This window comes from Telmatherina bonti (assembly GCF_933228915.1).
Source record: "Telmatherina bonti genome assembly, chromosome: 1".
In the NCBI taxonomy this organism is placed as follows: Eukaryota; Metazoa; Chordata; class Actinopteri; order Atheriniformes; family Telmatherinidae; genus Telmatherina; species Telmatherina bonti.
In genome coordinates this window covers 32,505,808-32,520,782 of record NC_136619.1, presented here as the reverse complement: position 1 = coordinate 32,520,782, position 14,975 = coordinate 32,505,808, and the positions used below count along the sequence as shown (strand labels likewise).

At 41.8% G+C, this 14,975-nt stretch overlaps 1 protein-coding gene across 1 annotated transcript; it reads left to right on the top strand.

The window, feature by feature from the left end:
* The first annotated feature begins 1,334 nt into the window (after nucleotides 1-1,334).
* leo1 (LEO1 homolog, Paf1/RNA polymerase II complex component) lies at nucleotides 1,335-13,675 on the top strand. The gene is made up of 14 exons (XM_079245349.1): nucleotides 1,335-1,423; nucleotides 2,325-2,473; nucleotides 3,297-3,586; nucleotides 5,604-5,812; nucleotides 6,081-6,185; nucleotides 6,272-6,366; nucleotides 6,561-6,709; nucleotides 7,506-7,590; nucleotides 7,689-7,783; nucleotides 7,875-8,009; nucleotides 9,373-9,508; nucleotides 12,586-12,778; nucleotides 12,879-12,976; nucleotides 13,247-13,675. Exons 1-14 carry the CDS (start codon nucleotides 1,366-1,368, stop codon nucleotides 13,361-13,363), a joined length of 1,914 nt encoding a protein of 637 aa, XP_079101475.1. The 5' UTR covers nucleotides 1,335-1,365; the 3' UTR covers nucleotides 13,364-13,675.
* Nucleotides 13,676-14,975: the final 1,300 nt, after the last annotated feature.

The following is a 14,975-nucleotide window of genomic DNA, read 5'->3' as shown; positions in this document are numbered from 1 at the left end:
ATGGACCCTCTCAGTTCACAAATCATGTGCACTGTAACAAGATGCCTTGCCTGTAACTCAGAATCTTTGTGAAAAAATAAGGGAGCTGATTTAAACATGCATCTCAAGCTGAAATTAAATTACTGATAGGAACCAATTAAAGAGATTGAAAATACCTTCAAGAGAAACCACATTTAGCAGATGGCCGTTTATAGACTAATGTATAACTTTTGATACTGATAACAGGGTTTATTGTAGGGTAGCAATGCACTTGTTCATATTTCAGAGTTATCATCACATAATAGGAGGTGGGATGTGTCATGGATATTGCTGGTTTTTCTCTGAGTTGTTTCTGTTTTATTTTTTCCTTGAGTTAATTTTATCTTCTGTAAATGTGTGAGACTGTTGTCATATAAAAACAGCCTGTTTTCCATCTTAATCAGAAATCATAGAAAAAAGCTTGTATGTCAAGCTTCCACCCTAAAGTAAGGATAAATAAGAGCAAACACAGAAAACAGTGAGATTCTTACTGAAATATAAAAAGTGTAAAATATAACAGTTTTTAGCACCAACTTTGGGTGAAAGGAAGAATTAGATGATTTTAGTATCTGGCAAATTATTCACAGTACTGATGATGGTCCAAACCAATAATATGGTAAAGAACTAAAGAAATACAAACTATCCCCATCACATTAGAGTTGCAATGACACCACAGTCTTGTTTTGGGTTAATCATTCCTTGAATTATTTAAAGTGTAAGATTTTTTTTTTTTTTTTTATTTATTTATGCTGGAAAATATAATTTATCATTATGCTGCTGCTGATTCACAAAAGAATGACTGTACACATTTCACAATTGACCACAGGAAATATGTCATACAAAAGCTGATATTTTTAAATATTAACAAAAACCTTTAGAACATTGTCACTGCAAAGAATAAGTGTATTATAACAATAAAACAAATGGGGGCCATTTTTAAAAAGTTAAGTACTTCATCTGTTTGCTAAAATAGTTACTGGATCAGACTCCTAGACAGAAATTCAGTTTGATTGCATGTGGTTAAAAAAAACAAAAAAAAAAACTTTCTTTTTATATCCGTATTTTACTTTTTAAAGAAAACTTTGATATCTGCTCTGCTGATTTGTTCTTTAAAACACGTATTTGTTTATGTATTTATTTAGTTAGTTAGTTTGCTAGTTAGTTAGTTTTATACAGAGATATAAAACTATGACTGTAAACAGCTAAATTTATTATCTGGGGTGTCGTATACTGCCCCTTAGTGGCCAACATAGTTCATTACATTACAGGAGCTTGACCTGGAAATAAAAGTTTTCTCTAATCCCGGTGATCACTTCCTGGAGGTCACATCTTGCCAGTCGGTGAGAAATGGCGGACATGGACGAATTGTTTGGGAGTGATGGAGACAGCGACAACGATCAAAGAGGTAACGATGACTTACAGGAACGCATTATTGTGCTTTATTGTATTATTAATTCAAAGTAATCTTTAATATTTTGCCGAAGTCAAATGTGAGACAAGATTTTTCCCTCAAAACTTAAACAGTATTTTTAATTTCTCGAAATGTTTTAAACACCGTCTTCGACCAAATCTAGGTTTGCATTTTTTTTTATTTTGCCCTGCCTTTTTATTAGATGTATATTTTAATATATATTTACAACTTTGACACGAATGAAAGTCATTCTTTGTCTGGATCAACGTAATGTGGCTGAACTGGAAGTTGCCCAGTCCTGCTCATTTACAGTCTCTACATCATCATCATCATCATCATCTCTGCCAGAGGTGAAGCGTGAACGCTGTCATCTTGCAAAACAATTTAACTTCCATTTAGAAAGATCAAAACTTTCAGAGGTTTTATTTAACATTATGTATCAATAAAATTTCTAATCCCTGCATCCACCAGACTGAGACTGAGGTAGGAACATGGATGGGTGGATTAACTTCCCGGAATGCAAATGACAGCTTGTATACCTTTTCTTTTACAGCAGATTTTTGACTTAAAATAACAGGATAAGCTCAGGTAGAATAAGGGCTCCATTGCACTTATATTTATACTCTGCAACTATTCAGATCTATAAGTGGAACACATAATTAACTCAAGTATTTCTATAAAAATGTAGTCATATTGTCAATGCATTATTCAACAGTTATCTTGGATTATTAGATTTTTTCTTAGACTATCTCATGAGGGCAATAAATGTAGTTTTGCACAGTTATGTGAACAATGATTGGCAGTCTTTCACATCAAATCCCACCATCATTGAGAGGCCACAGCATGAAGTGTATTTTGTGCTCAAAGAAAAACACTCTGCTTTCGTGCTCTACAGAGTCTGGGTCTGGCTCTGGTTCAGACTCAGAGCAGGAGAGACCTCGATCAGCCAGCAATGCTTCAGGCAGCGGCAGCGAGAGTGAGAGGGAACGGGATGAGGATGACGACGACGAAGGCCAAGAGACGGGAAAGCCCAGCATGAATAAGGTTGGTTGCCTGTGATTTTAGGTCTGTTGTAGGATATTTACATGTCAGGATGGCCCTTGATCCAAGAATCACTTAGCTAGTGTAAAAATACAAACTTATTTGTAGTTTTTTAATCTGCTGCCAACAAACAATTCAGTTCAATTCAGCTTTATTTGTATAGCGCCACCTCACAACAATGTTGTCACAGGGCACTTTATATACACATCATTTCAAGCCAATTCATACATAGCCTTTAATAGAAACCAACTGATTGCATCGAATCATGACTTCGATCCAATCCCCCATCCTGAGCATACACAAGGCGATAGTGGGAAGGAAAAAACTCCCCTTTAACAGGAAGAAAACTTCCGGCAGAACCCGGCTCAGGGTGGGCAGCCATCTGCCTCGACTGGTTGGGGTGGAGAGGACAGGACAGACAGAACAACATGTACAACTGCATGTTGTTATTTAATTCTTACTCAGAAAGTTGTGAATTATATTGCCTTCTGATTCTTGTTGGTATTACATTATTAGTATAAAGAAATGATAAATCAAGAGAATAAACAAAAATTTGCATTTGGAAACAATCTCACTTAAAAATATATGTATATGTTTTTTTGTTTTTGTTTTTTTTAGCTCAAAGTATTTTTATGTAAAAGCTGTCCATCAAATAGTAGTGTGTGGACCTTTTTTTTTTTTTTATTTTTTTTATTTTGGTACCACCTTTTTTGTGGGGGCACTTAGTAATGCTACCAGTGGTGATAGTTTTGCTCTGCTCAGAGTTGGTGATGACTTATGATATAAAAATGGTCAGAACTTTCCCACCTTTCCCTCTGCGTAATAGGAGCTGTTCGGAGACGACAGTGAGGATGAGCAGCACAGTCAACACAGCGGCAGTGACAACCAGTCTGAACGGTCAGGGAACCAATCAGATGCCAGCATGCACTCGGACCAGGGGGAAAATGATCACTCGGATGCAGAGCAGCACAGTGGATCAGAGCGTGAGCAGCGAGATGAGGATGACGATGAGGATGATGGGGGCCACCGGTCAGATGGAGGAAGCCCGGCAGGCAGCGGGATGTCTGGCGCTGGAAGCCCTCATTCTGAAAGGGGCAGTGTTCGTTCAGACCAAAGGTATCACAGCTACGGGTGTGCCATCATAAGTACGCCATGAGTTTCTTTGATAATTATTCTGGCTGCTTCTATTATTAATTTACATCTTTCCAAATTCTGGGCTTTTTTTCCTCACTCTGTGGCTTCTTCATATTTTAAAATCCAATTCAAGTAACCATACAAACTTGTATTATTTTTTATCTAAACATAAATAATTCGAACGCATATCCAACATATTGCCTGCCCAGGTCATCACTGACTCACTGCCAAAGCTGTTCATGCTGGGGATTGTTGCATCTTTAGACGTTCTCATGGCTGTCACATATGCTCAACGTGAACCTGCTCTCATCCATGAGTAGCACAGGGGTGCCTGTGGTCAATCTGCCAATCCTCAACTTCTCTGGCATATTCTAATCGTGCTGAATGGTGTTGAGCTGTGAGCACAAGCCCCACCAGTGGATGTGGGGGTCCTCATCCACAAGTGCTACTTGAGCATCTTTCCTGTTTGCAGAAACCACCTCATGATACTTAAGTGGTGAGGGCAATGGAAAGATGTAAATGTGACCAGAAATCAGCCAGAAAGGATAAAGGTGTGCATCCATTACCTGCAGGACATTGTGCTAATTGCCTCTCATTTCCACCTCCATGTCTGTTCTGCCTGTACAATGGGTGGAATTAATTCACAATCAATGTTACTTCCTAGCTGAGCAGATTGATATCCCAAAAGTGTGGCCTTGTCCACACGTAGCAGGGTGTCTCACAAAACAAAGATATTTTTCTCTGTTTTGGCATGGCATCCACACCACAACGCAGATTTGTGCACTCAAAAACGATGTTTTTAAAAACGTGTGACCAAAGAGAAGATTTGCGAATTCTCTGTTTGCACGTCTGCTTGTGGACATGTATAACCGCAAAATGTAGCATGTTCTGCTACAGAACATGCCATGACGTCACATGTGTGACCTTTGTTTATGTAACCGAGGGTCTTGTTCATGCGCCTGTACTTTAATAATATAAAAAAACAAGAACAGGAAGAAGTTTTGTGGGACTGGCACAGCCGTCGTCTTTTACTATTAGTCAGCACCGTCAAACTTTCACCAACTACAGCGCAGACTTCCGGTCTGGTCTTCAAAATTAAACCGAAGGCTCACTACTTACTGAACACTAGGAGTGGGAAAATCTCATTTAAAAATAGAATATTGGGGATTTTTTGCTTCACAATTTTAAAAGTTTTTTTTTTGTTTGTTTAAAAAAAATCTTTTTTTTTTTTTTTTTTTTTTTCCAAATGAATAAAAATTCTTTTTTTTTTTTTTTTTTGTTGCCATTTTTATTGTTTTTATTGATGTTTTTACCTGTCTTATTGGGTATTATAGCAGCAGAATGATGGTCTGGCTACTTTGTTGTTTTACAAACTGAAATCAAGAAAAATGACGAGCAAAAACAAGTTTTGTGCTTTTTTTTTTTTTGTTTTTAATCTACAAAAATCCGCAATATTGAAGAATTGTGAGAATGGCAATTTAAATCAAATCGGCACCCAAAAAACTGGATTTGAATCGAATCTGGTAAACAGCACATTGTCACAGCCCTGCTGAACACATTAACTCTTTTACATTTACACCAGCATGGACGTCCTCAAAACTGTGATGGTGTTATCTGTTGTCCAGCTGCTTGTGTTTGTTTGTTTTTACAAGCTCAAATACCGCTCCACATAAACTACCAGCAGCAAAGAACGTCATTAAGGACAATTATTTTCCATCAGCTAACCAGATCACGTTGGAGGCGTGTTGGTTATTCTGGAAAAGGATTAGGGACGCTACCGCCGCCTAAAGGTTTGATATGCTTATGGTTGTTCTTAACAACACGGTTTTGCGGAAATGTGTGGATGGATTTGTATTTGAAAAACGAGGTTGTGTGGACTCAATTTTTTTACTGGCCGGAGGGGGGAAAATATTCATTTTTTTAGTGTTCCCTTTATTTATTTATTATTTAAACGGTGTATCTTTTTCTATTGTCATCTTCTTGTACTTTTTAAATGTAGTGCCCACAGTGATCCTGGAACTCCGCAGTCAGGACCAGGTACGCCTCACTCTGACGGAGAAGCCTCTGGAAGAGAGAACCAATCGGATGATGAGAAGTGGGGCGGAGGAGCTAAGAGCGACCAGTCAGAGGATGAGGAGGAGAAACGTCATTATTCTGATGAAGAAAGGGAGAACTCTGACGATGAAGGGCAGAGGAACAGGGAAGCAGGTACTTTGTGTTTAAAGGTAGCAAGCTAACCTCATGAACCTCATGTGCTAATCGCAAAGCATGGAGTTCTTTCTGATTTGTTCCATTTTTTTTAACCTTTTATCCTGAGTTCTAGGGGTGATTTGAGATTAATTACGGTACGACTCTTTGTGGATAGTAATGATCCATTGTCCTCCACTCGATGTGCCTTGTTGGTCCCCTGTAGGTTAAAGCATACTGACATGTTGCAATCGTACGTTTAATCCCTTTATGTGATTTTCTTTCTCAGAGTCTGGCAAGGGCAGCGACAGCGAGGATGATTTCCTCAGACAAAAAACCAAAGCAAAAGCTGCGTCTGATTCAGACTCAGACAGTGATTTGGAAACAAATAAAAGTAAGAAAAGTTTTCCTTCTGCTGCATTCTACAGTTTTATTGTTTCTATGTACGTAACGCAGCCTGTCTTCCATGCCGTTCCACAGCAAAGAAATCTGCAGCAGATGATCTGTTTGGGGAAGCTGATGACATTTCTTCAGACAGTGACGCAGAGAAGCCTCCGACCCCAGGACAGCCACTGGTAAGCGTCTGTCCTCCTGCTCTCTGTGCCTCCACTGCACCTATCATCAAGTTTTTTTCTCTTTTTTTTTTTTTTTAAGGAATCTCTTTTCCTCAGAGCCTCTCCCAAAGCCTTTCTGAGCTGATCCACATTATCACGGGTCTTTGAATCCCACAGTGTTCTTCTTTTAATCCTCCCTCTGTGTTTTTGGCCAGGATGGAGAGGATGGGATGGAGGGGGAACAGGCAGAAGAGGAACCGGCGCCTGAAACCCGTATTGAAGTAGAGATTCCAAAAGTCAGCACGGATCTGGGGTCGGACCTTTACTTCGTCAAGCTTCCGAACTTCCTGTCTGTGGAGCCCAGGTCAGACCCCAGGCACTGTAGATAAATCCGAAAAGTGCATAGACTAATGCAGTGGTTCCCAAACTGGGGGGCAGAGTTATCACGGGGGGGGGGGGGCGCTCAGCAAGGGTAAATAGGAGTTTTTACACTGGATGAATTTGTAAAAGTACTCATAGGAAATGATGATAAATCAACAAGAGAGACTTCAAGTAGTAAAAAAAGAAAAAAGAAAAAAAAAAAAAGAGAACAAGTTATGATGGAGCATATCTGTTCCTGCTTGACCAGTAATAATAATAATCAATGGTTTGTAACAATGAGACTATAGTCTTTTGCATGTACCAAAATATTATCTAGTATATTGAAGCATGAAGCCAAACAAGTGACATCACCACTTGGGTACGTTTCATCCTCAACACAAAGAAAAGCCTGCAGGTTACTTTAGAAATAAACTATCATATATAGAAAAATTGTTTTACTAAAGCAGCATCGTGTCATAGTAAACTTCACTCGCCTTAAGTCGTTTGCAGAGATTCCTGGTTTAAAATGTTTTATACTTATGCAGAAGAATGGATAATAGTTCTGACACAGTTTTAATTATAAATACCTAGAATACAGCCACTAAAACTAAAGGTGCATTTCTTAGTATGTGTCTGTGGTCCATGTGACAGGTGGGAGGGCTCGACATTATTGTCGTTGATGAAAAGGGGGCCCTGCAGAAAAAGTTTGGGAACCACTGGACTAATGACCTGTGAAGGACATCATGATAATAATTAGAATATCATTTTGATAATAACAACTCTGAATCTGTCTTTTTTAGACCCTTTGATCCCCAGTACTACGAAGACGAGTTTGAGGATGAAGAAATGCTGGATGAGGAGGGACGGACCAGGCTCAAACTGAAGGCATGTAGCTGGATGGTGTTTACTGAGGCTGTCAGTCCTCAACAGTTTTGCTGTTTCGACCGATTTTATTAATCAAAGTTTCTTCTGTCCTCCAACAGGTGGAAAACACAATCCGGTGGAGAGTCAAGCGGGACGAGGAGGGAAATGAAACCCGAGAGAGCAATGCACGTATTGTCAAATGGTCTGATGGCAGGTGTGTGTTACATAAAGCTCTGTGTTGGGGGATTGTGACATTATGCTCTCAGTAATTGGCATGCTTTTAAGTTTCCTATTCTCACCCGCAGCATGTCCCTCCACTTGGGTAATGAAGTGTTTGACGTGTACAAAGCTCCTCTCCAAGGAGACCACAACCACCTGTTCATCCGACAGGGCACTGGACTGCAGGGACAGGCCGTGTTCAAAACCAAACTCACATTCAGGTAACGCGCTAAATGTGCCGTTGTTGCATTGATGACGGGCTGCTGTCAGGAATAGAGTCTCACACAGAGACACGCTTCGTACAGAGGCATTGATCACGAGTTGCTAGGGATACTCCTCCTCTGTCTGGCATCCCAACAGCTGATCACATACTAAACAAGCCCAAAGCTACCTGTAATACCAAACAACAACAATGGTAGCCTTCATTTAGGCACCGCTCATAAATAGTCTTTATGCAGTAAAGTCTTTGGATCATCTTGTACCAGGTGCCCAGGTTTCTTTCAGTAAGGACTCTGTAAGGCTCTTAGTGCCCCCAAGTCCACCTGAATGTTCTGTCTTCTAAGACCACATGGGTTTAGTAGGAGACTGTTCAAACCTACCTTAGTACAGAAACAGCCCCCCCTCCCCCAAGGCTGCCAGAACAAACATTACAGTTTGTTCTGATCGAGTATTATCATTTCAGCATAGAATTAGGATTAGGGCTGAAGCAGCTCAGTGAAAAAATGGTTTGGTCACAGCTTGTTTCATTCTTTTTAAAAGGAGCTTTAACCTTAAAAAAAAATGAATGCAACAAAAGCCCTCGACTGAGATGGGAACAGAGAAGAGGATTAGTTTTCTGAAATTGCTGCTGAATTGTTGGAAAAAAGGGGCTTTTCTGGAGATGTTGGGAACAAAAATGTATTCATCTATACGGTGGGTACTTCTTTTGTTTTTCTTTTTTGTTTGTTTTTCTCACAATGTGATCATGTTTCACTGCTTGATATACTTTTTTCACTAGAAAATAACTTGGTCTATGCTGCAGTTAGTTGTTTAGGACAGTAGATGCTTTCTGTGAAGATTTTTTTTTTTTTGCATTCAGTTTCTTTTCAAGCATTTCGTGTTTGTTCCTAAGTTTATTAACATGCAAGGAACTTCCTTCCACCTTAAAATATTTACAAAGCAGTTTTTTTTTAATTGAAAAATCTTCATGTTAACATCCAGGTTAAGATGTCTTCTTTAAAATGCTGATTTATGTTTCCTCTTTGAAGTCTCTAGAAATTCAAATTCAAAACTGGATATCTTATCCAGCTTGTTGTGGAGATGTCTGACGCCAGATCATAAATCAGCACCTGCGCTAAATTTAGTTCAACTTCCAGCAATTATAAATGCAGTTTTACAGTTCTCATTGCTACGTGTTTAACTGTGTTAACTGAACTGTCAGATAGCCAAGCAGCGTGAAAATGCAGGCAGCAATGTGTGCGTCATGCCCGGAGCGCGATGCGCATGCTAAACATAGGGAACATTTTTTTGATGGTGAGACTTAAAACTCCATCACACATTGTTTTTGTTTGTAGTTCTGCTAACATGCTTCTTCTATACTTCCAGGCCCCACTCCACAGACAGTGCTACCCACAGGAAGATGACCCTGTCCCTGGCTGACCGCTGCTCAAAGACACAGAAGATCAGAATACTCCCCATGGCTGGAAGAGATCCTGAGTCGCATCGCAACGAAATGATCAAAGTACTTTCCACCAGCACTCTGTCACTCATGCTGTTCTGTTTGTCTCCTGTCTGTTGTGTCCGGGAATGCTTTTGTCACCACAGTGGGCCGCAAAAAAAAAGTTTGTGTAAGGGTTATTGTTGACAAACGTCATGCCCGGTTACATAAAGGCATAAACGTCCATGATTACATAATGAGGTCATGCAGTTGTGTGTGAAATGGAAAGTGTTAGCATGCTCACTGTAGATCAACCACAAACAAGCCTCGCTGGAGGCATCATTAATGACATAAGTGTTGTCAGTGCCCACCTGAGACAGTGTGTGTTTCCTGAAGTTGGGCTGCTGTGATGACTGGAACAACAAACACTACAAATCACTACATCATGTGGCTTTCCCCACATTTTGCAGTCGTTCTGCAGTGACAAATTTCCTTACAGTTTAATAGAGCCAACAAAGCATCTTCTTCTTTTTTAATTAATGAATTTATTCTTTGATTTTAAAAATGACATCTTATTTGGCCGTTGCCAAGGCAAAAACTCGGGCATGGGAGGAGTTCGGCGAGGCCATGGAGAAAGACTTCCGGACGGCTTCGAGGAGATTCTGGTCCACCATCCGGCGGCTCAGGGGGGGGAAGCAGTGCTCCATCAATACTGTGTACAGTGGAGATGGGGAGCTGCTGACCTCAACTCGGGACGTTGTGGGTCGGTGGAGGGAATACTTCGAAGACCTCCTCAATCCTACCAACACGTCTTCCCATGAGGGAGCAGAGCTGGTGGACTCAGGGGTGGACTCTCCTATCTCTGGGGCTGAAGTCGCTGAGGTGGTCAAAAAGCTCCTTGGCGGCAAGGCCCCGGGGGTGGATGAGATCCGCCCGGAGTTCCTTAAGGCTCTGGATGCTGTGGGGCTGTCCTGGCTGACACGCCTCTGCAGCATCGCGTGGACATCGGGGGCAGTGCTGCTGGATTGGCAGACTGGGGTGGTGGTCCCCCTTTTTAAGAAGGGGGACCGGAGGGTGTGTTCCAATTACAGGGGAATCACACTCCTCAGCCTCCCTGGTAAGGTCTATTCAGGGGTCCTGGAGAGGAGGGTCCGTCGGATAGTCGAATCCCGGATTGAGGAGGAGCAGTGTGGTTTTCGTCCTGGTCGCGGAACAGTGGACCAGCTCTATACCCTCTTTGGGGTCCTGGAGGGGGCATGGGAGTTTGCCCAACCAGTCTACATGTGTTTTGTGGACCTGGAGAAGGCATTCGACCGTGTCCCCCGGGGGCTCCTGTGGGGGGTACTCCGGGAGTATGGGGTACCGGACCCCCTTGTACGAGCTGTCCGGTCCCTGTACGACAGGTGTCAGAGCTTGGTCCGCATTGCCGGTAATAAGTCGGATCCGTTTTTCGGTGAGGGTTGGACTCCGCCAAGGCTGCCCTTTATCACCGATTCTGTTCATAACTTATATGGACAGAATTTCTAGGTGCAGCCGAGGGGTTGAGGGGATCCGACTTGGTGGCCTCAGGATTGGGTCCCTGCTTTTTGCGGATGACGTGGTCCTGTTGGCTTCATCTGGTCGTGATCTCCAGCTCTCGCTTGAGCGATTCGCGGCCGAGTGTGAAGCGGCTGGGATGAGAATCAGCACCACAAAATTTGAGACCATGGTCCTCAGCCGGAATAGGGTGGATTGCCCTCTCCGGGTAGGGAGTCAGGTCCTGCCTCAAGTGGAGGAGTTTAAATATCTCGGGGTCTTGTTCACGAGTGAGGGAAGGATGGAACGCGAGATCGACAGACGGATCAGTGCGGCGTCTGCAGTAATGCGGGCTCTGCGCCGATCTGTCGTGGTAAAGAAGGAGCTGAGCCAGAAGGCGAAGCTCTCGATTTATCAGTTGATCTACATTCCTACCCTCACCTATGGTCATGAGCTGTGGGTCGTGACCGAAAGAACGAGATCTTGTATACAGGCAGCTGAAATGAGTTTCCTCCGCCGGGTGGCCGGGCTCTCCCTTAGAGATAGGGTGAGGAGCTCGGTCATCCGGGAGGGGCTCAGAGTAGAGCCGCTGCTCCTCCGCATCGAGAGGAACCAGTTGAGGTGGCTCGGGCATCTGGTCAGGATGCCTCCTGGACGCCTCCCTGGTGAGGTGTTCCAGGCACGTCCCTCTGGGAGGAGACCCCGGGGAAGACCCAGGACACGCTGGAGGGATTACATCTCTCGGCTGGCCTGGGAACGCCTCGGGATCCCCCCCGCAGAGTTGGCAAATGTGGCTGGGGAGAGGGAAGTCTGGGCTTCCCTGCTTAGGTTGCTGCCCCCGCGACCCGACCCCGGATAAGCGGCAGAAGATGGATGGATGGATGGATCTTATTTGGGAGAGAGAAGCCTCTGAAGGGCTTTGGTCGACCAAAAATCAACTCCATTTAACTGGCAGGAAGGCCAATTTAAGAAAACAATTTTTCTTTATCCTGCACTTAAACTCTTTGTGTACTCATTAAGTATTGATAGAGTACTTTATGCTTCCCTGTCGTGTGTTACAGAAGGGAAGGGAATACTTTAGGATGTTCATTTAAAATTGTAAGATTAAAAAAAAAAAAAGATTCAGCACAAAAGATGTGACAGGTCAATACAAACTGAGATAAATCCATCTTTGCTGTTTACCACATATTTTCATGTCAACAGTTTTCACAGTCAAACTGGAGGAAGGGTTTGAAGATCTTTTATGCCATTTATTCACATATAAATGACAAGATAATGGTGCGGTGTCTAAACTTTCCAATTAATGACGTCGCCGTGGAATAATAAATGTTTTGTCAGTTCCTGAAATATTAAGAAAATCAACTTATAAGTCTGAATCTTAACTTAAATTGGGTCTATACTATGAATTTTGATTTAATTTTAAATAAATAACAAATTTATGAGAATTAAGTCAATATTTAATATGCTAACCATTAGAAAACTACAAGGCAGTGCAAAATTGTTAGAATTAAACATTTGCTAATATTTGATTATAATTAGAAATGAATTTGAAACCCAGAATGAAATACTGTCTCCTTCTTCTTGAATGTACTAATGTGAAAATGTCACCATGCTTTAGCAGATATTAATAGGTTCTTTCTTGGCAGAAAGAAGAAGAGCGGCTTCGGGCGTCTATCCGCAGAGAGTCTCAGCAGAGGAGGATGAGGGAGAAACAGCACCAGAGGGGCTTGAGCAGTAGCTACCTGGAGCCTGATCGCTACGATGATGAAGAAGAGGGCGAGGAGGCCATCAGCCTGGCAGCCATCAAAAGCAAATATAAGGGTGGTGGCGGCCTGAGAGGTGAATAGACCAGATGAAAATTTTGTCTCACAAGACAAATTTCCTCTGACACTGTGGAAGCGTCTTAAACATAATCCTTTTTTTTTTGTCCCTAATCCAGAGGAGCGAGCACGTATCTACTCATCAGATAGCGACGAAGGCTCCGACGATGACAAAGCCCAGAGGCTGATGAAGGCCAAGAAGTTAGACAGTGATGAGGTAGGTGCAGTTCTCTGGTGGACAGACAGGGGGCAGCGTGACTCAGGACACTGTCCTGGCTCAAGTGCCAACTTTTGCATTATCCTTATGTGAACTAAACAGGAAGTGCTAGAGCTTCCAGAGAGCTTCTGCACAGACTGTTTGTCCTCAAAACAGGAAAAAGGTGCTTTCAAAAACACTCAGCTCTTCTTAAAAAAAAAAAAAAAAACTGGGAAAAATGTTTGCTGCTCTCAACTTGACATCATTTCTCTCATTCTCTGTTGTGCACAGGAGGGCGAAGGTTCAGGCAAGAGAAAGGCAGAAGACGATGAAGAAATGGCCACCAAAAAGGCAAAGAAATATGTTATCAGCGATGAAGAAGAAGAAGAAGAAGATGATGATGAATAACTTACCATTTTTTTTATAATCATTCCAATGTGTGAACAGTGCTCAGCCCACATGGCATATACAGCCATACATTGTCTTGTATATTTTCTTATGAACCGTGTGAGTGTGTGATTGTGTGTTTGTTTATGCTGTGTACAGCAGAGGTGAGAAATAAAGAAATGGTTGTCTTATGTAACCAGAGCTTTACAAAGGACCCTGCATCTTTCTTTTTTTTTCTACTTTTAACATCATGAATCATGAATGAGTCACACAGTTGTTGTGAGATTATGAGACATAATGTTTAGTTCAGTTTCCAAACAAAAACAGAACATTATTGGAGATGAGTGTTGTGGTTTGATGAAGATTAAACTATATTCATGGTTTTCGCAGCTATGCCTTTTTTCTTTTTTTTTTTTAACTCGCTGACAAAGTACTGCACTGTTTGACAAGAATGCTGGTTTAGCTTTGAAGTTTTTGCAGTCCCTAAGGTTGAAAAATGCCCTCTAGGAAAGAACGGAGGAATGTAATTGTTCAAGGGGAGCAGGTTTTTTCCTGACAGGAAAGGCAAAAGATCAGAGGACTTGGGAATTGAGACAAAGAAGCTCTAGTGTTGTAAGTGGGTGCTCCTCAACCTTCTTGCCAACCCAGAAGAAGAAGAAAGAGGCACAGCTGAGGATTAAACCAGCAGAAATCCCTGCTGGTGTGGGCAGTTTACAACGCCAGCCTCCCCTTTTCAGAAAAAGAAGTCTTCGCCACATTTCCAACTTCAGTTAAACATCCCACATTTGCAGGCAATAATGGCATCTTTTTGCATTTATTGTTAAATCACCCAATACAGCATTAACTGGTTTTTCAGGTTGCAAAAGTCACACTCAATAATTTAAGAAATCTTTAAAAGACTGACCAAAGCTATTGTGGGTGTGTTAATAAGGTTTGTGGAGTAGCTAATAAAAAATGACTTTCTTGTTTGTGCATGTATACATTAACAGAATCTGACAAGAACCAGAGCACACCGGGGATGTAGATGTTTACCAACACTCCAGACATGTCTGATGACCATTTGTTGCCTTGGTGTGTAAGATGAGTAAGGGTGAGATGCATGGAACTGCAATTGCAAACATAACAGCAGTGCAAAAGAACTATCATCGATAAAATCTCCACTATATGTGACTCAGCTGGATTCAGCTTAAATCACAGCCGTTTCCCCCCTATTGTTGGTAGTATCTGACCACCAGTTATTATGATACCCTTTCTCCAGGTCCTAAGAGGACTCAGCTGTTATGAAATGACAACCTTACGATCAGTCTGCAGATCTCATATTCAGGGCAATGAATAACCACATTTCTTAACTGTATGTCACTGTAGTTGGGGGGTAAGTTCAAGTTATACATAGACAGCTGTTATGCAACTTCATTACATGGTGATATTGTTTGGTAACAGAGGAAAAGCCTGGAGTAAAAACGAAACATTTCAGGCAATTTAGCAGCGGTGTGCTTTTGTAATAATCTACAGTAATTGTTTCATACACTTTTTACAATCAATTTTTGCCATTCATTGGGGCCTGAAGCCAGAGCAGGAATCATCATGAGGACTTCAGTTATCTACGTAAGTGCTCCCGCTGCTAGAAAGCAAA

Excerpts from the sequence above, each read along its gene's own strand:
- leo1 (XM_079245349.1), top strand. The coding sequence starts at position 1,366 with ATGGCGGACATGGACGAATTGTTTGGGAGTGATGGAGACAGCGACAAC. Across the intron at positions 2,474-3,296 it reads GAAAGCCCAGCATGAATAAG|GAGCTGTTCGGAGACGACAG; the intron begins GTTGGTTGCCTG and ends TCTGCGTAATAG. Across the intron at positions 9,509-12,585 it reads ATCGCAACGAAATGATCAAA|AAAGAAGAAGAGCGGCTTCG; the intron begins GTACTTTCCACC and ends CTTTCTTGGCAG.